This window comes from Callorhinchus milii, unplaced genomic scaffold (genome assembly GCF_018977255.1).
Source record: "Callorhinchus milii isolate IMCB2004 unplaced genomic scaffold, IMCB_Cmil_1.0 Scaffold3, whole genome shotgun sequence".
NCBI classification, from domain to species: Eukaryota; Metazoa; Chordata; class Chondrichthyes; order Chimaeriformes; family Callorhinchidae; genus Callorhinchus; species Callorhinchus milii.
The window spans coordinates 14,534,607-14,559,404 of record NW_024704744.1 but is presented as its reverse complement, the minus strand read 5'-3'; the positions used below and the strand labels follow the sequence as shown (position 1 = coordinate 14,559,404).

Here is a 24,798-nt window from a genome sequence, read left to right as displayed (position 1 = left end):
GTAATTGTGCTGGGAGCTGGTATGGAAATAATTTGTATTTAGATCTTAACTGGATTTAGCTAATTATGTTAAGCTCCAAGCGCTCCAGTATTGCAACAATGTTTGAGCTGAGAAAATAGAAAGCAGTGCAGACCCACAGTTAAGTTTCTCAGAAAAAAAGAGTAGTGTCTGACTAATTTCACCCTTAATTAAACCGACTGTCAAAGGCGTTTGTTGATTATTTTACTCTTGTCGTTAAAAACTACTCTAAAACCAAAGGAAGCGATTGCCAATTGCTGTCTTGTAATTACTCATAAATTTAACAACAGGAATTTCAAATTAATTTCAAGCTTTCTCTCTCCAGGTCTCAAATCAGAATGCCAATATCTATGTTGATGTTTCTTCGGTGTTTTCACTGTTGGAAACTACACGCAGTAGGAGTGGAACCAATTTCAGAAATGTTATCATGACCTGAGGGGGTTCAATCTAAGATTAATGATCTGTTTGATATTTTTTACTAAGAGGAACAATATTTTAAGTAATGTATCATTATCAGCTTTCATATCATTTCAAGAACATTGATACTATGTGCGACTTCAGAGACCAATACACAGCAGAAAAAATTAGACTTTTTCTACAAGTGTAGCTACAATAATTTGCACTTATATATGTTCAAATCCTTCCGCTGTCTTGCTCCACCATACCTCTGCAACCTCCTTCAACCATGCCAACCCAGTCACTCCCTTTGCCCAGTGTATATTGGCCTGCCTTGTATTCCCTTCCCTATCTGCCCCAACAGTGGAGTCCTGTAGCTCAGTGGTTAGAGCACTCGCTTTGCAAGCGAGAGATCTGAGTTCAATCCCAGGCAGAGGGCGAAACCTTGGACAAGTTTCCTTACTCCACACGCCTAATAATAATCCCTCCAAAACCAAAAACAATAATAAATTGGTCATTTTCAATCTACGACTGTTTGTGAGACATTGCTGTGCGCAATTGGCTGCCGCGTTCGCCCATAAATATACAGTCAATTCACTTTACAGTGTGTTCTGTGAAGCGCTTTGGGACGTCCTCCCGACGTGAAAAGCGCTATATCAAATGCAAGGATTATTATTATTATAACATTGGTAGGTGGGGATTCGGCCATTCTGACTCCACTCTGCGATTTGCTCCCACCCTCTCTTCATTCAAGGGAGCACTTTATCACGTCTTCAAGATGTCTCAAAGCATTTTACAGAATAGATGTAAAGTGAATTGACTGCTTATTTTGTGGGCGAAATGCGGCAGCCAATTGTGCACAGCAGTGTCCCACAAGAAGTCATGGATTGAAGTGGCCAATTTTTTTTAAGGAATTATTGCCACCGGAAAAGCGATCTGCCAATCAACTAACAACCGAGTTCCTACTTACTGCTAGGTAAACAGAGGTGTGTGGAGAATGGAAACTTGCCCAACATTTCACCCTGCTGGGAATCGAACCCAGATCTCTCGCTTGCGAGGCGAGTGCTCAAACTATTGAGCTACAGGACTCCTACAAGATTAACTTTCACCTGCCGTGTGAAGAAACATTTTCTGCTTTTCCTCAGTGTGGACCCATTCCTAACATTGGAACCCCACCAGTTGGGCTCTGTGACGGAGTGAGCATGACTGGTGGGTCCCTGGGGGAAGGAACCCACCCACCCTCCAGGGGAACACAGCCTACTGAGGTTGATAAATCAGTACGTTTTCTTTTAAGAAAACTCTTCGGAACAAGGGCCTAATTATTCACCCATGAGAAAGGCAACTGCCAATTCAGGTCCAACCCAGAGCTATTTAAGCAGCATTGGGTTGGGTTACAGGGAGGAAGCTTTAAATGAGAGACTGGGTATAAATGCAGGAGGTGCGGGTCTACAGAGGGCAGGTAAAATGGAACTGAATATTTTTGTTGTAGTGTATGTGTTTGGTGGTTTCTGGGATAAACCACTTGCGAAATCTGGAATAACCCATCATAGATGGTTACTCCTTGGTCAAGCCCAGGTATGTTACTGGTTCTCATCAAATACAGTTCGCATGCAAATTGTTTTTGAAAGTTGACTGGCAAAGTAGTTAATTATTATTAATAATCTTTCCATTTATTATTATTAGCTCCTTTGCCAGTCAACTGCTTGAAAAACAAATTCCATGTGTATCTAATGGGAACCTGTAACAACTTGGAAACAAGTTATTAATAATAATAATAATCCTTGTATTTGATATAACACCTTATCACACCATTGAGATGTCTCAAACCACTTCACAGAATATACTGTAAAGTGAATTGATTGTGTATTTTGTGGGTGAAATTAACTGGCCGTTAATTAACAATTCAAGTATCAACCATGTTAATCTATCCAAATGTCCACCACTATATGGGATTTTTATGTTCCTTTTTTTTCCTATTCTTCTTGTCCTATTTGAAGATTTTGAATTTAAACCTACACTCTTTATTACTGCTCTCATTGATTGAAGTCAAATGGTACAGCACAGAAACAGACCACTTGATTCATCAAAATTTGCTCTGGTGTTTTCCTTCACTTGAGTCATGCAATCTAATCCAACTCCCCTGATCGCTCCTAGTATCCTTTTAATATCATTTGTTTTTAAGGATTTATCTAATTCCTTGTTTAAATAATTTATAGATTCTGCAACCTATTGAAGTTTTTAGAATCTCCCTTCCTGGCCTGTCCTTTAATGACTTCTCTGCTTTTAGCATCCCATCTGATGCTCAAGTATATAGCTGAATAAATTCAGTTGATCCCACTTGCTGATGTCTGTATCTACTTTTCTGTTGTTATTTTCCCCTATTTCCTCCAATATACTTTTTAATTGAGTTTTTTTAATTTGACCCTTCTAGGATCATATTCCTCATTAGTTTTTTTTCTTTGCACCTTTTAAAATACAGTTAACCTTGCATAAATTATATCAGTTGGGACCATACATTTAACATAACTTATGCAAACTTACATAGAATATAAACTCTTGAATGTGAATTGGGCAGATGTATGACTCAGGCAATTTATACAGATCATATTTATGGAAGTTTTTCTGTATCTGCTTTTGACCTTTTTTATGTTATTGCACAGTTTAAACAGAGGGTTAGAGAACAGCAGGAACAGGTTACCGGAAAAGGGTGGTCGATGCCAGGATGCTGGATTCAATTAAGAATCATCTCATTAAGAGAAGATTGAGAGGCGACATGATTGCTGTCTTTAATATTCTAAAGGGGCAAGGCAATATGGATCATGACAGGCTGTTTCAACTTGTCCAGAATAGTAAAATCAAAGGACATGGCCTGTGATTCAAGGGGGGGTAAATTCAGAATGAATCTACGCAAACACTATTTCAGTGAGAGAATAGTGAACCTGTGGAACAGACTCCCTAGGGAGACAGTTGAAGCAGGAAGTGTTGATTCTTTCAAACGCAAATTAGATAGTTTTCTTTTAGGAAATAACATTATGGGATCTAGTACAAAGGTAGTTTGGGACATATGTGCATGCGACTGCCAGGAAGGTGGACGGCGAACTAGATGGACCTTGAACTTTTTTTGTCGAGCATTTCTCATGTTCTTGTGTTATGCTCTGATGCAGTAGAAGAGTAGGGTAGGTGTTCTGTACTGGAAGGATGATATTAAATGGGTTGAAAGGGCTTCTTTACCAAGCCTCTCAAGATCTTGATTAGCTACTGAGAGCAAAGAGTCCTGCCGGTATCCAACCTTTCACTTGTAGTCAGACTGTGAGAAAAAGAGTTAAAAACATCAGAATAGTAAAGTATTGGAATTACAATAAATGGGCAGGCAATTAGTTATCCAAATTACTGACATATACAAAAGGGTGTTTTCCAAGCTGTTGAGATATATAACGTTCCCTTATATTTATTTTCTTTCTGTGTACTTTTCTTCCAGTACTTTATTATAATTGCACCTTATTTTATTAGTCATTCACTGCAATGGGACACACTGATGCAAATTGATATCACTTTTTTTCTTGTTAAACAGTCACTACATTTGACAATAATTATATGTGAAGCATTTCGACACATTTCAACATATAAAATAAACTATAACAGGTGAAGCTGTTTATTTCTAGAGGCATGCTTGGAAGGAGTTAGTAATTGGGTGCATATATCATTTGTATATCATACATGTTGCTGAGGTGAGATGGTCTGTGTCAGACTCTGACCAACTTCAAGTGCTACCTGTTACAAAGTTTAATAATAATCCTTGCATTTGATATAGTGTCTTATCACGTTGTTGAGACGTCTTAAAGATTCACAGAATATACTGTAAAGTGAATTAACTGTGTATTTTGTGGGTGAAACGCAGCAGTCAATTGCGCACAACAATATCCCACAAACAATCGGGGATTGAGTGACTAATTATTCCACAAATAACACCATGACTATTTTTCTTTCAGCAGCAATCCAAAGGAAGCAACTTTTCAAAGCAACAGTTTTTTTTCTCTCTCTCTCTCTTGTTTGACCTGCTCTGTTTTGTGATAATGCTTTGAGCTGCTGAAATGTATAAAGTGGATGGTTCTCCCACACTGCAAAAGGACAAAGGGATACTGGAGAACTTATCAGCAAGAATGCAAAGGAGTACAGTTAATGCCTCAGAGTGTGACCTTACAATGTCGACAGATTTATCAGCCTGGAGTCCTTTCTGTGCTTTAATTAAAAGCTTCACTGTTTTTTACTTTGCAGTTGCTCGCGGGTGGGGGGGATTGTCTTATGAAATAGAACTTCAGTTATAACAAAAGTCTAAATGTAACCTCTGTGCTCATGAGAGCACCCTGTGTTTCTAATGTGGGTGTTTAACCTGCGAGCAGCATTCCTATGTTCAGTTGTGAGTTCCGAACAGTGCTTTATTGAGCTTCAATGGAAAGTACGTACGTTGTAACATGACGCATTAATCATCGCCTGCATCAAAAGTGCCAGTACTCGCTTACTGGGGCAGATTAGAGCTCCTCAGGAAACCAGTAGCCTTCCTTCCTTACCTGTTGTGTGCGCTGGCAGAAAAAGTGCCTTGTGGTGAAAACTGTCTCCAGTAGAGAACACCACAGCAACTGCAAATTCTGTCCTTGTGATAATTATCGCATCAAATGGTTATTATAAACTGACGTACTGTATTTCATGTCAGAATTTTATTGAAAGCTGATACTCTCGGATTGTTACTTAGTTGCACGATGTCTTCTAAGGATTGAAGCTCTGTCTCTGCTCCCCCTGCAACAACGACAGTAACAATAATTTTACATTTATATGGGGCCTTTCACATCAGCAAACGGCTCAAAGTGCCCCACAGAGCTGGCTGGGAGTCAAAGCTGAATGGTAGGAGGGGAGGGAAGGGAGCAAACATCAGCACAGGCACAATGGCCTGAAAGGCCTTTTTCAATGCTGGTTGTGGGAGTGCTGGAATCATACCGTTGAGCCTCAGTCTAACACAGCCTTTGGGATCCATTGAATCCCAACCTGTGTGACAATGAAGCTTGATAGCCGGTTTCACTTCTCACACGCACAGCAAACTGACTCAATCCTGTGAGCGGGAGATGTTCACCGCTCTAACATTAAAATGGACAATTTCAGGGTAACAGGTCATTGCCGACATCACTTCTTGCTTTGCGCATGTGTATCATGTCATTGAGATATCTCAAAGCACTTTACAGAATTTATTGTAAAGTGTAGTGACTGTGTATTTTGTAGGCAAACGCAGCAGACAATTTACCCACTTCAATGTCACACAATCAGCCATTAAGTGAGTGACCAGTTTTATCTATGGGATTGTTGGCCAGGAGAGCTTTAAGCTCTGTTCCCTCCCTTGCCTGCTTCAAGACCCATCTCAAGACCCTCCTCTTCGACCGTGCTTTCGGTCACCCTCCTTCCCCTCCTGCTCTAAATCTTCCCCAATCGAGTCCAAAACACTGATTGTCCAGCGCCTTGGGACATCCACCCGATGTAAAAGGAGCTATACAAATGTAATTTTGTTGTTGTTGTTCACTCAAAGTTGCAACTTGGTTGCTGTGGACTTAGCACTAAATTATTCCATTCACCACTTTATTGGCTGCTTTGCACTTAAGAAAAAAAATCACAAGGCAAGTTTAAATGATAAATGTTCTGTTTTAAATGTAAAATTAAATTATCCACATTAAAATCTGTTAAAACTATAATCTATTGAAGAGCATGGGGATAAATTAGCTAAATTTACAGAGCAGAACAGATCTTAGCCTACTTCAGCCAATATACTGTCTGGAGCAAAAAAGGGTTACTTTGTAAAGATGGCCTCGTTGACTGTGCATACTGAATACTTGTGGAATGTCATTACAACTGAAACTGCAACTAACTCCAGAGGATATGACCTCAGGGGATAGTCACACTGCGGCTTACAGTGAGGTCGATTTAACTTTTCATACAAAACACGAACAGCAAGGATTTGCATTCGTATAGAGCAGGATAGCTTAAACCTTGCTGTGATGTGGGCCAGATCTGGGACTGAGGCTGTGATGTGAGACAGGAGCTGTTACCTGCGACAGAGGATGTGACAAGAACCTGGGGCTCAGGTGACTTTATTCATCTTGTTAACAGCATCAGCATCCCTTGACTCATTGCTTGAAAGACAGGCCAAGCCAATTGGTGCTCTTTGAACTTGTGGTTCTGATAGGAGTCCAATCTGGAAGCATTTTTTATTTTTATTCCAACTAAAAAATATCTTTGTTCATTGATATCTGAATGTGCGGAGAGTATCCAAACCTCCCCCCAAAGATATTTCCTTTAAAACTACACTTACGTGACTCTATCCCAGTCCCCAACCCCTCCCCCTCCTCCACCCATTAAAATAAAGCTCTCTCCATATCCAATAAACTGAAAATCTTCACTTGATCGGAGCTGAAGTGCTCTTGTTGCCTTATAGGGACACAATCTTAAAAGCGCGTCAGCAACTTGGCGCAGACTGGGTTAAATCTTCAGTTAATCAGGATCAGCACAGCATTGCAAATCGACCTGACATAGAATTAATAGATGCAGAAGGAAAAAAAATGGACCTCAATACACTGGTAACCGTTTTGGTATTCCAAGCAACCTTAATGTCTTTTTTTTTGTCAAATTCCGCACAAATGACATTAAATCATGACAGACAAAAAGGGGCCAAAGGGAAGATTGCAGAATGCATTCTGTTATCAGTAATGATCTCTGAATAACATAAAACTTTTCAAGTGTAGCTGGTGGAGGCAGAAATGCTACTTGAAGACAGTTGAGCATAAATATATCCTTGATGTCTGTTTGCTTTTACATTTTAAATGAAAGTACAAAGGTAGGGATAGTGAGGCAGTCAGGGCTGCTCAGTGTCTCATGATATCCATTCCAGATGTTGGCTAGACTTTGTGGAGCCAGTCTTATGGAACTGTGGTTGGATTAGCTGTTTTTTCCTCCAGGTGTGTTCCTTCACGCTGATTCCTCCACACGCTCGCAGGCCTTATCCAAACATTCTGCTCTGTGACAAGCGGTCCCTACCTTCCCACCCACAGCTTTTTCTCAGCCTCGCTGACCCCACCGACAGACCCACTTGCTCCTGCCTGTCACGATGCCACTTCAAAAGGAACGACCTGCACCAAAATCAAGGCGGGAACAAATGCTGGCTTGTCACTAACCAACTCTTTGTAGCGCGTCTATAAATAATTCCTTTAATTATAATAATGATATATAATAATCCTTGCATTTGACATAGTGCCTTATCACATCTTCGAGACGTCTCAAAGCGCTTCACAGAATATACTGTAAAGTGAATTGACTGTATATTTTGTGGGTGGAACGCGGCAGACAATTGCGCACAGCAGTGTCCCACAAACAGTCGTGGATTGAATGACTAAATTTTTGTTTAAGGGATTATTATCCTCAGAAAACCAATCCATCAATCGGGTGCTTCTTACTGCTAGGTAAACAGAGGCGTGTGGAGTAAGGAAACGTTCCTAACTTTTCTCCCTGCCCAGGAATCGAACCTGGGTCCTCTCGCTTGTGAGCTGAGTACTCTAACCGTTAAGCTACAACCTCCAGCGTGATTTTTGAATAGAAAAAANGGACAGTGAATGCCCTTCAAAAGAAGCAACCTTTAATATCTTGGGGTGGTTTCCAAAGGCTTAACTAACAGTAGGTTTCTATTGCTGCAGCTTCACAATGCTTTTGCGCTGTTGGATTTATGTACAATTTTCTGAAATGGCAGAATTCCTTGTTTTTTAATGTAATTGAGTACAGCTTCATATTGTTAAACCCATCAAATCAAGTTGTAACTTGAGAGAAAAATACGCACACATTTTGCAATACTGTTCTTTAATGCCAGACTGCGGCAATGCCAAATGCCTCCAGTAGGACCAGTAAAAAGCAACAAAAAAAAGGCGCGGGAATTAAAGTTTGTCATTAAAACCATTAAAAAAAAACATTTTTTTTAACGTATGGAAAATTTACTGAGGTTGTTACACAGATGTTTACAGTGAGAGGTTCATAACGAGAAGCAATAAAAAAAAAGCTTATTTTATATACGAACGTCTCTTCGAGGTTGCAGAAATGAGGCCCGGAAAATTTATGCCTGTGTTGAAGCTTTGGGAATGTGTGCGTAATCCCCTTTAAGAGTCCTGCAGGAAACCCAAAATGCCTTTATTGAAACCTTTGCAAAATAAAACTGAAAGAAAAACAGTTTCCAAATTAAGATTGAATGTCAGAATTTTCCTAAATTCTACACAATCTTAATTTTTTNGACCATGCATCAGGTCTCTCTGATGCATCATAAATGACTTGTCGAAAAGATTGGAAAAACACCCAACTAACTGCTGAGGAGTAGATTATGTTCAACTTTGAATCTTTAAGAATCCTCCAACTACAAGCTCTCTGAGATGCTACCCTGCAGGAAGGAGGCTATAGGAATGTAAATCGTTGTGGTACATTGATTTATTTTCAATACAATACGATTTACATTTATATAGGGTGACTAAAAAGTCGTGACACCATGACAATGTTTAATAAGTCTTAAAGAAATTATGATAATGCCTTTAATATCGAGAGGGCGTATCAAAGCGCTTGACACTGCGGGATGTGTACCTGAGCTGGGTGGTGGGAGCCGAGGTAGAGATGGGGAGAGGAGAGATGACTGGAAGCACGGTCAAAGATGTGTGTTTTCAGACGGATCTTAAATGAAGTGAGCCAGGGAGCAAGTTGAAGGGGTTGGACTCCTGGTTGGAATTCCAGACTGCGGGGCCAGACTGGCTGAAAACAACAACAAATTGCATTTATATAACTTTCATGTCGGGAGGATGGCCAAGGTGCGAGACAATGAAAGGTTTGTAACTGAGCTGTGGGTCGGGATCAGAGAGGGGTGTAGGGCAAGGGAAAGGGCTGGAGGTAAGATGACTGAAGGCATGATCGCAAAGGAAGGTCTTGAGACGGTCCTTGAAGGAGGCAAGGGGTTCCAGAGGGTGGTGTAGAAAGGCTGAAGACCCAACTGATGATTGTTGGGCAGGCAGAGCGGGGGATGTGGAACAGGCCAGTACCTGCAGAGCAAAGGGACTGGACATGCTGGTGAAGTTTTCAAAGCTCGCAGAGGTTGGGAGGAGCAAGATCGTGAGGACAAGGATCTTGAACTCAATTCTCTGGGGGATCAGGAGCCAGTGAAGCAAGGCAAAGATGGGGGTGATCAGCTCACAAAGTTTAGTGTGGGAGGAGATCCGCCTTCTGAAAGTGAGTGGATAGGCTGGAGGACATGAAGCAGGCTGGTGCCCCCTGAGAAAAAAGAGCAGCCTGGTCTGTGGTTTAATATAAGGTATCAAAGGGAATTGACTGAGAACCAGTTAGCTTTCAGGCTCAAGAATGAATTTTGTAGGTTAACAAACTCAGCACAGACCAAGGATCTTACCTGGATCTTTCCCAGGTCAGCATGACTTGGTTTCACACTAAGCAGTGACTTTATGGTTACTGGTGAAATTAATCCATAACACATCCAGGAGGTTGGGATGGACTCCAGCATCCAAGAATCCCCAGGCTGTGCCCTACATTGTGTATATGTACTGCTGCCTTGTCCCTTGCCCCTTCCTTCCTCATCTTCAGCGCCTTGGGACGTCCTCCTGACGTGAAAGGCGCTTTATAAATGGAATCTTGTTGTTGTTGTTGTTGTTCAGGTCTCATCTGAAGATATTCATCTTCGATCGTTCCTATAGTCACCTGCCCACCTCCCACCGGCTCGATGTTGTACTGCCACTCAAGCGCTCTGGGACGCTACTTTGGATGAGGGCCGCTATATAAAACAAGTTATTATTGTTGTTGTTGTTTAAATTCCCAGGCTGGAGAGGGGATAGAATTTCAGTGAATTATTTTCATGCGCTCCTGTTAATTTTCCAAGCCCTGATACCGATCCTGACAGACAGAGATTTATTTTGCCACCCTCAAAAATTATTTTCCCTTTACTTTTGCTTAGACCTTTCCATCTGAGATACCATTCTCAGCTGAGAGGGTGACCAGGTAATGTGTCCAGGCTTTCTGCCTGCCCCGCTCTGAAACTACAGTTGTTGAGGGACGTGTGAGAACAGACCTGGACCACACTCTCCATCCTCATCTTGTTTGTCTCCCCCAATGGATAAGTCCCTAACCTCTGTACAGCAGCCTCCCGTCAGCCTGACTAAAATTAGCCAGTGTGCAGCATGCGGCTGAAAACCCACATCTCACTGCTCCACTGCATCAACGTTTTCACGTCTAGACTTGTTTTTATCATTCGTGTTGTTCTGACTTCCTGATCCATCTGATTTCCATGCTAATGGAGTAATTATGGCTTGGATTCCCGGGGCGGGAGAGGAATAATACTACTATTCTGATTTACAATTGCAAGTTTAACCACTTTAAACTGTGTCCTGAACCTGTGCAGACAGGATGACTATGTTGTTGGGACATTCTTGCCTGCACCTTCTCCCCTCCCCTCCACAGCACCACACCCATTAAAATGGTTCAAATCAGCCAACATTTTTGCACAGTTTTCTTTTCAAAAATACTGTTTTCCGCTGTCAGCATGGCTTGGATTGTCAGTAGAGCAAGATTCTAATTTAGCAATTGGGGTGGGATTAAACAAGTCTGTTGTGCTGCTGCTCATACCCCTCTGCAGACCCACGTCACTTCCATCTCTTGTATCCTAGTCTCAGTTCTCGGGAGGACGGGGGGACAGGGGCAGAAGAGAAATGAAAATTAATTCGTTTTCAGGTCGAAAGGCAAAATAATCACACTGGGGAATGACAACTATTTGCCATTAGCGGCAAGACTTGAGCTGCAGCCAAAGCGATGAGCCTCTGCATTTCTGTTTAATATATCGGTTTCTATTTACTGCTTTAATATTTATAATAAGAGTAATGATGATGATCCTTGTATGCGGTATGGCTCTTTTCCTGTTGGGAGGACATCACAAAGTGCTTCATATGATTTACTATGAAGTGGAATTAACGTATTTGTAGGTGAATGTAGCCCAGTTGTGCACAACAATGTCCCACAAACAGCTAGAGATTTCATCACAAGGTCTACTTCTTGTTGGTCTAGAGCCAGGGAGCCCCAGCAGGAGCAGCGCGAGTCCTGCTGGCCCCAGCCTGAGTCGGGATTAATATTTTACAAGAGCTGGCCGGGGCCCATGGGTGCTGATCTGTGTGTGGGTAGGGAAGGACTTTGCTGACACTACAACTACAGCAGGGACAGATGCTGTGGAATGGGGTTTACGTGTGTATGGGGAGGTGGGAGGTGATGATAAAATGTTAAACTGACTTTATGCCTGTTAAATTGGATGTTAAAGAACCCATGGCACTGGCTGAAAGGAAAAGGGAATACAGTATCTACAGAAAAATTGGTCGTTCACCGGCTGGTTGTTTGTGAGACATTACTGTGGGTAAACTGCCTGCCACTTTTACTGACAAGTCTACAGTCACTACAATTAACAGTACTTAGTGAAATGCACTTTGGGACGTTTTGATATTCTAGGCAACAATATGCTAGGATGATTATTAATTTGCTCTTGATGTCCTGAAGAATCTTTCTGGGTTAATTCATCCTCGTCTGATGTATTACATTTGCAAATTGGGGGGAGTATTTATTGTATATATATTTGTCTATAGCATCCATTTTGGAGCTGCCTTTGTGAGTGTCTGCTTCATTCTTGATGTGGGTGGGGAACAGCATCCAGTTGTTAAAGAGGCTACTTCTATTTTAGCCTTGTGCACCATTAGTTTATTTCTTAACTGTTCAATCCAAATCGGACTTGCCTAAATGTGGATGGTATTGGTTTAATTGCAGTGTTATGACATATTTATGTTACAGCAGCACTACTGTGAGTAACAGTGCTATAAGCCAAAACGAGACAATGCTGCTGCCTTCAGAAGCCTTTACTTGTTCCCTCTCAGTACCCCTATAAGGTGACAAGGTTAACAGGTGGACGTGCTGCCTTCAGCATAATTGCCCGACGTTTCATTCTGGCCAAACTCTAACTATTGCACAGGCCTGCCATGTGGTTGCTTGTCTACAGATAAATACTATTTCCTCTGGTGGGAGAATCCAGAAGAAGAATGCATTGTCTTAAAATTAGAGCTAGGCCATTCAGGAGTGAAATCAGGAGGCAGTTTTTCACCCAATGAGTTGTGGAAAACTGGAACTCTCTCCCCCCAAAAGGCTGTAGATGCTGGATCTGTTCAAATTTTCAAGACTGAGGTGGATAGATTTCTGTTAGGTAAGGCTATCAAGGGATTTGAGGCAAAGGCGGGTAATTGGAGTTGAGGTACAGATCAGCCATGATCTAATAGAATGGTGGAACAGGCTCAAGGGGCTGAATGGCCTACTCCTGTTCCTATGTTCCTATGTCTCATTGACCTGTGTGGACCTTCCCTTGAGATCACGGGGCATCCAGCAGGCAGGAAACAAAGTCACTATTGGTTAGTTGGAGAAAACTGCACCTAAATAAATGTGTTACCATGGTCTGAATACATTTGATTGAGGTTCAAAATGAGTTAAATTCCACAGAAGCAGCAGCTTTGGGTATTGCAGGGCCACTTCCATTTGAAACCGCAGATCTTTGTTTTTGTCTTAACTTTTAGAAATTTGGGGGAACCCGAACTTTTGAGTTGCTTTTTCCCCCATCTGAGTTTTCTGAGATACTATCCTTAGTGAAAGGCACTATACAAATGCAAGTTGTTATTGTTGTTGTCCCTCTGGTCATAAGTGTGAACACACATTAACACACTCAGAAACAACGAGAAATAGACAGGGATATCTCGGCAGGACATCTTATCTAACGTCATTAAAACCAGGTTTACATTCTGCAAAGTGCCACAGAATTTCAGCCCTAAAAGGGTTAGTTTAGGAACTGCACCATAAATGGTTCCATACGTATTTCTGGGCTGTCTATGGGTTTAGTAATGCTTTTCTCCTCTTGTAAAAACTCAAGTGATTCTGACTTTCTCTTGAAAGCCACTCGAGTAAATCTACGAGTGAAACACATTTAATTTACTAATTGTACAGGTTGGTTTCTATTCAAAAGTAATTTATTGGTGAGCCCCAAAGTGCCTTGGGTTTTCTGTGGAAGCTTTCCAACTCACAGCAGTTGGGACTCTGGATATTATTTTAAAACATATCGGCTATTTTCATCAGTGTAGACGCAGCGTATTTTTGGAAGCTGCTCATAACACTCTGCAATGTGTTTAGAACATTCCCTTTGTCTTCTGTCCCATTTCTTCTGACCAAACCACTGTCGACTGTTAGAAATATTTACCAGTTGGATTTGAAATGTCCTGGTAACACTATGATCACATCTGGAGTCTAGACTGGCTGGCTCTATGGTCAGGGTCATATCTCTGTGCTATATCAGTCCCAGCACTATTTCTGTTTACATAGGTGGCGTACTGCATCATCTGTTTCAACTGTCAAACACACGCGGGCCCTCGGATCTCTTTCTTTTTGGTGAGACACTGAGGGGGCTGCTGGCCTGCACCATCTGTTAAGGACGGGCAACAGGGGTTGAGGGCAGTTGAGACAAAAAAGCCCATAAAATGTATACATCCGTGCATTTACAGCATGTTAGATTGTAACTGTGCCGCAACAGTCCTGTTTTGTAATATTATATTCAGGAGTAAGTTTGACTTGCTTGGATTTTATTTTTGTTAATCAAAACACCAGATTCTGTGTTCAATTTTCTGCTTAATATTTTTTTAAAAAAATTATTTAATTAAAACATTGGGCGTTACATGAAGTTCGCAAATGATTGAGCGTAACACGACAAAATGATCCGCAAATAGTTGCGGGCTCCACTGAATTACATAATTATGATTAAGATTCAGGAATTCCGTGTATTACAGGCATTTCTTTATTGAAGAAAAATGATGATGACTTGGATTTTCTTTACATCTCCGATTACATTTTCAAAATTCAAATGCTTCCTTGCTAGTTATTATTTTACCACAAAGATTCCCACTGCACCCGAGTTGGACACTGATTTACTTTATTTTATTTAGAATCATCCATTAAAGGCGCCAGTAGAATTTAGTTTAGCAGGCCAAATTTAACGTTACATTTCCTGTCACCGCCCTTCTTGCTTTTTTAAGTGGTTTGTGTTCACTATATTGAGGTATCGCTTCACAAACTGCAGGCTCCTGCGGCTTTCTTATTGTCACAGAATCTTTCTAAAATGAAACAAATCCTGCGGAAGTAATCTTTTCACAGAACTAGGGTCCGACTTTATTATAGTGTGGCGTCAGTGCTAAATCTGCTTCGGAGCTGACTGTGTTGGACTTGTGCCCTGGGTCAAAAGGGAACACATGCTGCAATGTTACAGTGATGCATGCATCTTTGCTTCTGCTCAGTCAGAATGCACATGCATATTCAAATACGCTGTGAAATTGCGAAGGAAGGCGAACAATGCACTTTATCATTAAGAAAATACTAAACATAATAAAAATAATCTAAACGCAGAAAACCACACGCAAGTCTCTAAGGTTGGATTCTAGACCTACAAGGAAATTGTGGAAATAAAAGATCGATGCAACGTCTCACACAGCACAAGCAAGAAATCCCGGATGCCATCAGGCGAAGGGCCAAAGAGAGAGGTCTCTCTGGACAGGGACAATTGGAGGAAAGAACATCAATTCTATTTGCACTGAATTCAACTGATATTGGAGATGCTGCCTGCAATTCTCAGGGTTTTTAAGAAAATAAGAACATTTCTAGTTTGAGGAATGATCCATCAGTTCATTACAGAGGAGGAAAAGCTATCAAGTATTTCAATTAATCAATGATATACCGTCTTGGGACACAAATGAGCAACAAACCTCTCTCTTAATTCCTGCTTGTAAAGGCTGGATTTTACTTAGTGAGCAATCATTATTTGCAGATAATATCATGTGCATGTTTTCAAGCTGTGCTCAAAATGTTTTTGCATTGATTCATTCATTTATACGTATATTTATGATTTGGACTTTATGCATGTAAGAGTCACTAGCGCCATCCAATAAAGGTACTGGAAGCAGGAAGCTAAAGTGTGAAAAATATACATAGATTTGGTGGAACTTTGAACAACAGGGAACTAGGACAGCATTTTGTCTCTGTGATGAGATCCAGAGATTGGACAAGGAACGCGTGTAGGAGGATGAAACATTATCCAGAATATGTCTGAATTGCACATTCATTTTGCTCTATACTTCAGCTATATTAATGTACTTGGCTGTCTGTTTATTGAATCCACATGACTAAAGTATTTCCAATTTTTAAAGAGATTTTATATGTTGAGAAAAAATGGATGTTTCTTGGATTTTCTTCACATAAGAACAGAATGGCTTTCCCAGTGGCTGATCTTTCTTTGTGTTCTCCACTTTTCCTTTCTTCTGAAGGTGTTCCTGGCAGCTTGCCATTACTGCCTCAAGTCTGATTTGACTCATGGGCACTTGTGAGGGCTCTTCTATTTGCAAAGGGGACAGGGAAGACCAGGCATTTCTGGAAGCACATCTGGAGAGACTTGACAGACACAATGATTTGCTTTGGTGCTTCTAGGCAGATCAAATGTCTTGCAGCAGTTCCACCAAATGTACATAATGCCGTGGGAGCCTTTCCATCATGTTACTCAGTGGATCCCAGGCTCCCTGTTGTACGCAGACCAGATTGTTACAATTGTTGACTATGTGATTGGCAGACAACAACGGGCTGAATGCCCCCCTTCAGTGCCGAACATTTCTATGTTTCTGCGACCATAATTCACATCCAAATGACAGTCAGCATCTGCAGTCTCCCACTTGTAGGACTACAGAAATTTCAGACTGGTTGTTTCCCTGCCTTCATCTTGTTTTTACCCACTTAGCAATTGTTCATGCCGCAAGCCAAAGTCCTAGCGCGTAGAGTTGTCCTAGCTTGCCAGGCAAGATCTCAATGGCAAGTAAGCAGTTTTAGCTGGTTAAACTCTAGCAGTGCCCCAGTACATACTCTGGGATTCCCAAGCCTTGGCTCTCACCAGTCGATTTCTAAATACTCTCCGGAATTGGGTAAGTTGGGTGTGTCCCTCCAAGGAGACAGTGTGCACACCATTTCAAACAAATGAATTGTTTTCCAGGAGTAAAAAATTGGTCAATCAATCCACGACTGTTGGTGGGACACTGCTGTGCACAACTGGCTGCCGCATTTTGCCCACAAAATATACACTTTACAGTGTATCCTGTGAAGCGCTTTGAGACGTCTCAACAATGTGACAAGGCACTATATCAAGGATTATTATTCTTTATTATAAAACTTCCACGAGTAGGGGACATACATAATAATATAATAATAATCCTTGGATTTGATATAGCGCTTTTCACGTCTTCTAGACATCTCAAAGCGATTCACAGAATATACTGTAAAGTTAATTGACCGTATATTTGTGGGCATGTAAACATGTAAACTTGTTTTTCCAGATGTACACCATAAATCTCAGGCTGATCCAGATGATATTTTTATAGTTGCTGCATATGAATTTGTTGCATCAGAATTGAGAGAATTGCCTGCACATTATTATGATTTCAGCCTGGCTGTTGCCTTTTGAGTTACAAGCTCCACATCATGACTTTGAGCTCATAGTCTAGGCTAACACTCCAAGTGCAATGCTGGGGGAGTGTTGCGATGCTGGATGTGCTGTCACAAGATCACAAGGTGGTTTGGAATTAGAATTGAGAGAATCCTCATTTCTACCTTATTGGCAGTCTCGGTTTCCTCTTCACCTCCCATCACAATGTAAAGCTCTGCAACTAATTATAATCAATGGTATAGGGGATGGCCCTGTTCTTGGATACAGGTGAACACAGTTTAGAGGAGGTGGAGATTTGCTACTCAAACTAATTGTGTGAGAAGCAAAACTCTCATATATCGCAAATAAGCTAATACTGAAGTGTTAGGAGTTACTTATCATGGCCGGTGCCCGAATATCAACATAATTTCATTAATTAGACATAGCTGGAAATGAATACATTACAAAATCCCAAGATTGGTTGAAGAACAAATGAAGAAGATCTGTCGGCCCTTTGATTTAATCTTTCACAGAATACCCTTTACCTTTTACAATACAAATAACACATATATAGCACCTTTCACGACAGGAGGACATTTCAAAATGCTTAAAGACTATTTCAATGGTTGTGTTTCCTAATATTTGCTATTTATATAAACATTAAAGGCACCATTTACATGTAAATGTAAACTATAATCATCTGTGCCTCCTATATTTATTCCACATATAGTACCTAATTCAAGTAACTATTCTTAATGCATTAGCCTAGAGAGTGGATATTTATAACCAACTTCAAGAACCATGGAAAACCAGCAGGAATTTCAGGCATCCGTTGTCCACAGATCTGTCCTTTCCAGCGGGATGATTTGGAAGTGGTAACTATGCCTAATGTTGCTTCTTTATCCCAGATACTGAGCCCATTGTTTGTGCTCTCACTGTTGCTGTGAGTAGGATTAGCTGACAACAACAACATCACCTCACAATTGTATAGCGCCCTTCATGAGGGGTATGTCTCAGAGAGTTAGCTAAAAACAGAACAGATAAAGCATCAAAGCAGAGACTGAGGAAATACAGAACATCCCCAATTCATTTGTGAAGAAAGCCATAAGAATCAAATATATTGAATTTGTTGACTTAATTTTTGGTGATGTTTCAACTGTGTTCTTGGAACCCAATCTCTCTTTCGTTCCCAGAGCTTAAGCATCAAGTATGGAATGTTTGATGACCCAGGAAGGAGTGTGTGTCAATGCCAATATCAGTGAAACATTCCCTGTTGCACTGATGGAGCATTTCCATCCTTGTGGCTTCTCTGAGTGAGATTAGCAATTTAATGCCAAAAAGGGAAAGATTTTGGTTTGTGGGCCACGTTCACTGTGCTGAAATGTCCAAATACATTTCTCCTAGAACAATCAGCAGACAAGAAATCGTTAGCTCTTCGGTATTGGCTAGATTCAAATCTAAATCCCAATGGTGAAGGAACAGCATGGTAACATACTGCAACACCAGATGCCTCCTCTTCAGCCAGATCAAAAAAAGTTTTTGACTTGGGTAGAAATCCAATCTTTTATATGGTCTTTTTGGATTTTTGCTGTGCTGAGACCCATGTGAAAACTGTTCTTAATAACACCAATAAAAAAGACTGATTTGCTCTTGAAATCTGACAATAAAACTCCATGTGGTGCAATAGTACCATTCATTCTCTCCAAAACCACCCGGTATACATGGATGTAATTACTGCATGCCAACAGGATGAAAGTGCATTGCAATTTGTTTAACTGAAACATTGGCACATGACATCGCTTTTGCTTGCACCATGTGTAATTAACAGATGGGGCATGGTTGCAGAAGCTTACTTGGATGCTACATAACTTTTAAAAATGTTTTACGATTAATGTTCTGTCAAAAAAAACTACTGTGTTTGCATTCCGTTTTGCTGTGATTAAATGATTTGAATAGATATTGGAGGGGTTTAGCACTTCCTCTGGTGCTCTTATTTTATTGCTTACAATGGTAAACTGGACAGCTATAGCTGGTTAAACTCCAGCAATCCACGTTCTGGAGACTCTTGCCAAGCTGAGCCTAAACTCTCCAGAACTACGTAAGCAGGGTGAGTCCCTGCGGATAGAGAATACACAATCCATACCAGCCAACCAAAATGCATGCATAAGTGTCTCTTTTAGTAGTTTCGTTGAGGGTCTTCATGGTTCCTGTACGTATCAGACATTTGGCTTATCAAATAGACATTTACATCAATGATCTTCTTATATTATTCCAGGGTATCTTCTTGAATCCACCACGTTAACAACATCCCACACCTTCTTCCAGGCCACTACCTAGATGCGACTGACTAACATGGCTAGCCGTCTCGCCACCATAGCAATGAGAGCTGTAAGGCTGTATCTGAAAACACATTCTTTCTAGTTTTTACCACAACTCTCTAAAAATATGCCCCGGACAGCAGTTTCAACTATAAATTCAATTTTAAAATCCACTTTGGTCATTATGAACCTTGTTATTAAAATCAATGTGGTTGAAAAAGTGCTCAATGAAAAAGGGAAATGTAGACTTGCACCTCTGGAATTAGGTAAACAGGATGGGTCCCTTCAGGGAGAGAGTGTTTATTCCATTCCAGACACACAAAAATTCCATATGTAGGTGGCATACATATGAGGATCTTATCTAGTTTGGGTGGTGCAATGGTAGCACTCTCTTTCCTCTGAGTCAGAAGGTTATGGGTTTGAGCCCCACGTTGGGAATTGGAAACACATTGTCTAAGCTGACATGCCAATGCAGTGCTGGGGAGGTGCTGCATTGTCGGAGGTGCCGTTGTTTGGATAAGACGTTAAACCAAGCTCCCAGCTACCTGTTCAGGTGGATGTTAAAGATCCCATGGCACTATTCGCAAAGAGAAGAGAGTTTGGCTGTGTGGATTGGAAAGTGGATTGGCGAAACGTGGCAGCCAATTGCGCACAGCAATGAATTAATGAATGAATGTATTTATTAATTAATTGATTCAACCTTATCTCACAGTAAAGAAAATTGCCAGTGAAATTATTAACATTAAAGAGCAACACAGAAAACGTTGAATGGAGCATTGTAGCAGCTGCTTGAACAGAGCCATCTCAGACTATACTCTTTCAGATAACAATTTCAGAATGTTCAGCAGAGGAACACTGCAAATACAGATCTCTGATCCTTGAGAAAAGTGTGGCCAGATTTTGAGATCTTTACTGGAGAAAATGAAACAATCTCCCTCACGGCTTCACCAAGAAAGAGAAGCTACTGTAGTAAAGGAAGCGTCTTGTTTGTAAAATTCATTCCAGTCTCTCTATGAAACAATTCTCGTAATTAGATAATCTGTATAATGGGACCACAAGCTGCTGATTTCCATCGAGTCTGAAGTTCAAGTTAAACGAATTGCTTCCCTGTGACTCTCTTTGTTGGTTGAAATTGACTTTGTGAGACGGCATTAAGCAGCCAGTCATGCTGCTTGGTGCAATTTTGTCCTTAGTATTCGTTTTAACAAAAAATTATTGAGTACGTTAAAAACAATATTATTTTATGTTTGTTGGGTTTTCTTATCTGAATTTATACCCAAATATGAGTGACAAATTGTAGTCCTACATTACTTTCTTTCCACCAATTTTTGCCCCTCCCCAGCTCCTCTCTGAAGTCGTTTTTGAATCTTGTTTTTCTTTCTCTTGGGGTGAGATTCCATGGCCTCTGGTACCTATCAAAGTGACCATTATTCATGTGCGAGTCCTGAACGTGAATGGAGGAATGTGCAGGGCTTGAAATGCACAGAAGCCTGGTAGTCATAGATTAAATAAGTGACTACATTGCAACGATGTTAGCAACATTCCCAGGGTTATCTCATGGAGATTTGTTTTGCTGTTGCCTCTTATCTCAGTTCTGGATGCCAACCTCCCAAATCCTTGTGGGTCTGCTGTTGAATATGAGCTACGCTTTGAACAATGCAGTGAAGACTGAGACAAGATTAGTTGACCCATGAAAAATCACTCATGATGTATATTAATTTGCCCACAAACACTTGTTAAATTTACATTGCTTAACATTGCTTTTTTAAAACTATAATTACTTTGTACAATGAATTATTGCTCAATTTTCTCTGTCAGTACAGCTTCCTCGCATTTACGACAACTTTAATAATATAATAATACTATGATTTTCTTTCACCATTGTTAATCCTGTACACCTTAACACTTCACTTCAAGTTACTGAAGTTTTTCCTCACCTTCCTACAGTTGAGACTGAGATAGGGCATTTACTCAGGAGATCAGCTTCTTTTGCCCACAAAATATACAGTCAATTCACATTAAAGCATATTCTGTGAAGCGCTTTGAGCCATTTCAACGACCTGATAAGGCACTATATCAAATGGAAGGATTATTATTATTATGGGGCTTGTATTATTGGGCGGAAGGGAATGAGCTAATCTCCCTTCACAAAAGTTCTGGTTCAAGGGCTGACTTGACCGGCTTGTGCTCATAAGCATGCTCATTGCGATTTTGACATTCTGCCATTCAGAGACAAATGCATCTTATCAATACCTTCAGTGCTTTGAAATGTATTGTTTTCATTGTCAAGCTATTTAAAGAGGTTCCTCTCAGTCATCAATAAATGCTACCAACATAGCAAAAAAGTAGATGTTACTGTACTGTTTCAAATATAAGTTGATGTCAACTAAAAGCCCGTTACACAGTTATTTTGGGAGCAAAATGTCTGATAAGGTAATTACAGAGCAGTCAAACAATCCCATTTCATATCATTTTAGAATTATATTACAGCATATTAAAATTACCCTAAACAGAGGATAATGTCTATGGCTGCCATGACATCACATTGTTCCAGCCCTTTTCTCTCTCTCTCTCTCACATTCTCAAACTCTTTCCTTCATTGTTTAATCTCTTTCTTCTCTCTTTCTCTTTCTCTCTCTCTCTCTGACAGTCTCTCACCTTAACTCTTTCTGTCTTTCTCTATAAACTGGCTCAATATCCATTTATGACGATATAAGGAAGTTCTTGCCACCCCCGTTGCTCATTATGCTTTGTTTGTGCTTCTTTAGGCAATTCTGATTCTCTCCTCTTGACTCTATAATAATAATAGTAATCCCTGCATTTTGATATAGCACTTTATTACATGGTCGAAACAGTTCAAAGCAACTTCAAAAGATATTCTGTAAAGTGGTATGACTTTCATGTATTTTGTGGGTGAACGTGGCAGCTATTTGTGCACAGCAATGTCATACATGGGATACAGCCACGGGATAAATGAATAATTTTATTTGGGAGATTGTTGGCCAGGACACCCAGTGAAACTCCCTTCTCTTTTCAAGTAGTGCCATGGAATCTTTAGCGTCCACTTGAACAGGCAGATGGGGCATCAATTTAACCTCTCATCCAAAGGATGACACCTCCGACATTGCAACAAACCTCCAGCACTGTTCTGGAGTGTCAGCTCAGAATATGTGAGATAAAGTCCTGACGTGGGGCTTGAATGCATAACCTTCTGATTCAGAGGCAAGAGTGCTACCAACTGACCTATGCATTAGTCACTTACTCACTCCATAACCACATCATTGGTTCCCTTTGTTAATGAAAACACATGAAGCATATTACCACTTAATTGTTATAGACTTTCTTATTTTCTAGGAGAGGAAAAGGAGAAGTTCAGAAGAACATGTTCTCCCAGAAGTTTGTCAGGGTTTGGAATGATTTGCTGGAGGTGCTTATTGGAGCCATCACTTGGAACATTTGAAAGATAATCAGACAAACACCTGCCAAGGAAGGGTATTAGAGGGTACATGGAAGAGCAGGGAATTGGGTTTCAGATGATGGCTTCTCAGTGGAGCATTTGATATAACACCAACATGAAAAAATGGTCTGAACAGCCGACTATTGTTTTGTGCATTTCTGTGTTTCTATGGTTCAGTTCCATTGCCAGTTTTAGAAAGTGCAACATTTTACAACAGATTCAATGTTGTCACACATTATATTTCTCATCTGTTAATGTCTTAATTATCACCATCATCGGTGATAACCTTTACATTAGTTATAAATGCGCTCAAGGCCAATTGATAATTAACAATAATAATAACTAATGTTTATTTGATAAGTAAAGATTGGTGTGATAACTTGCCCTCTCGGACTTTATCACAATAGTGGGTTGATGCATGAGGATTTATTATATTCAATGTATTTATGAGTATGTTGGCAACAATAACACATCTGGTCTTGAGTTGACCATATCACATCAATGTTTTCTCTGGTGGTTGGACACGGCAAGTATGTAAGAGAGGAGACTCAATGCATAAAACACTGACTGTCTCTCTGGGTAAGGTCTGTGCGATCTGGAGAGAGTGGCAGTCTGCCAGTCTGGGAGCTAACCTCCCCTTCCTCGGATTAAACAGTCAGCATTGGCTGGAATGGCTGGGGCCAGACACATATCACTAACTCAAGTACCAGCATCAAACTACCAGTGAACACTAGTGTGTGTACTCAATAATCCCCTTTCAAAAACAGTCACACACAAAAAGATACAATAAAAACAAGCCTTTTCAATGTTGGTGGTGTCTTGAGCTATGGCCTTTAGCCTCTCAATGGGTTTCAGAATAAAAAAAGAACTCTATTGGCTGTCTGCCAGCCACCTACACAGGCGAGAGACAGAAATGAGGTTGTGTGCATTCAATGCCATATTTTGTCCATTTTAACAAATGGAAATAGGCTCATTCAAATGCAAAGCAGTGTGAAGTGGACAAAAAGTCTGAATAAACCTCGATCTGTCCACATTCGAGCGGTTTGCATTCCCTCTTCAGATATCGCCTCCTTCTCCAGCATTTGTTGTAACTGTATAAGATTGTATTGCCAGTGTTGTTAATGACACTCCAGTCTATAAATTGGTCCAGACTCCAGTACTGGCATGACTCAACAGGCTGATTCCTCTCACTTTAACACTGCATTTCTCTCTCTCTCTCTCTCTCTCTCATTGATCGTTTTACTGGAGCTGTGGTGTAAATTCATGTTTTTACACTGCTGCAATTAGGAAGGTTCTGATGACAACTGTTTACATAATGTAAATTGCTGCAAATTATCGCAGCGTGCACTGAAATGAGTTTGCATTTTAATCGGCATTAAAATTAATTTGCCTGTGCATGAATACATTAAAAAATTGCCCTAAATTAGAAATTATCTCTGTGATACGGTTGAGTCGAAATCAGATGTTCTATTGATACCATCATCCTCATAAATGCGATAGGTTCAGAAGAACTAATAGGGGGATGGTAGCATAATTATAATATCAAATATCATACATAATGTTGGAGACTATTTCTAATGCACTAGTTATACGACATTTAAACTGTCTCAGGAGCACTCTGTGAATAATAAAAAAAAACTTGTATTCGATACAGGACCTTATGACATTGTCCAAATATTTCAAGGCACTTCATTTTACCATGAAGTGTGAATTTGTAGATAAGGTTGCATTCAATTTATGCATAGCAATGTCCCACAAACAGCCATGAAGTGACTGCTTGATTTCATCTTGGGGATTGTTGACCAGGATACCAGGAGGAACTCCCTTTACTTTTCAAATAATGCTATAGAATTTTTAACATTCACCTGAACAGGCATCCAGAACCTTGGTTTAATGAAGGATGCCACCTGTGACTGTGCAGTACACCCACAGAAATGTATTGGCGTGTTAGATGAGGCTGAGAGCTCAAAGTCTTGATGTGGCGGTTGAACCCATAATATTCTAACTCAGAGGTGAGAGTG

At 40.5% G+C, this 24,798-nt stretch overlaps 1 protein-coding gene across 1 annotated transcript in view; it reads left to right on the top strand.

Annotated features, from left to right (window-relative positions):
• LOC103187128 overlaps nucleotides 1-24,455 on the top strand; it is a 102,979-nt gene extending 78,524 nt beyond the window's left edge. Inside the window, exon 4 of the mRNA XM_007906496.2 lies at nucleotides 22,675-24,455. Coding sequence (XP_007904687.2) covers nucleotides 22,675-22,737 — 63 coding nt within the window. The 3' untranslated portion in view covers nucleotides 22,738-24,455. The remainder of the gene's footprint in view (nucleotides 1-22,674) is intronic.
• Nucleotides 24,456-24,798: the final 343 nt, after the last annotated feature.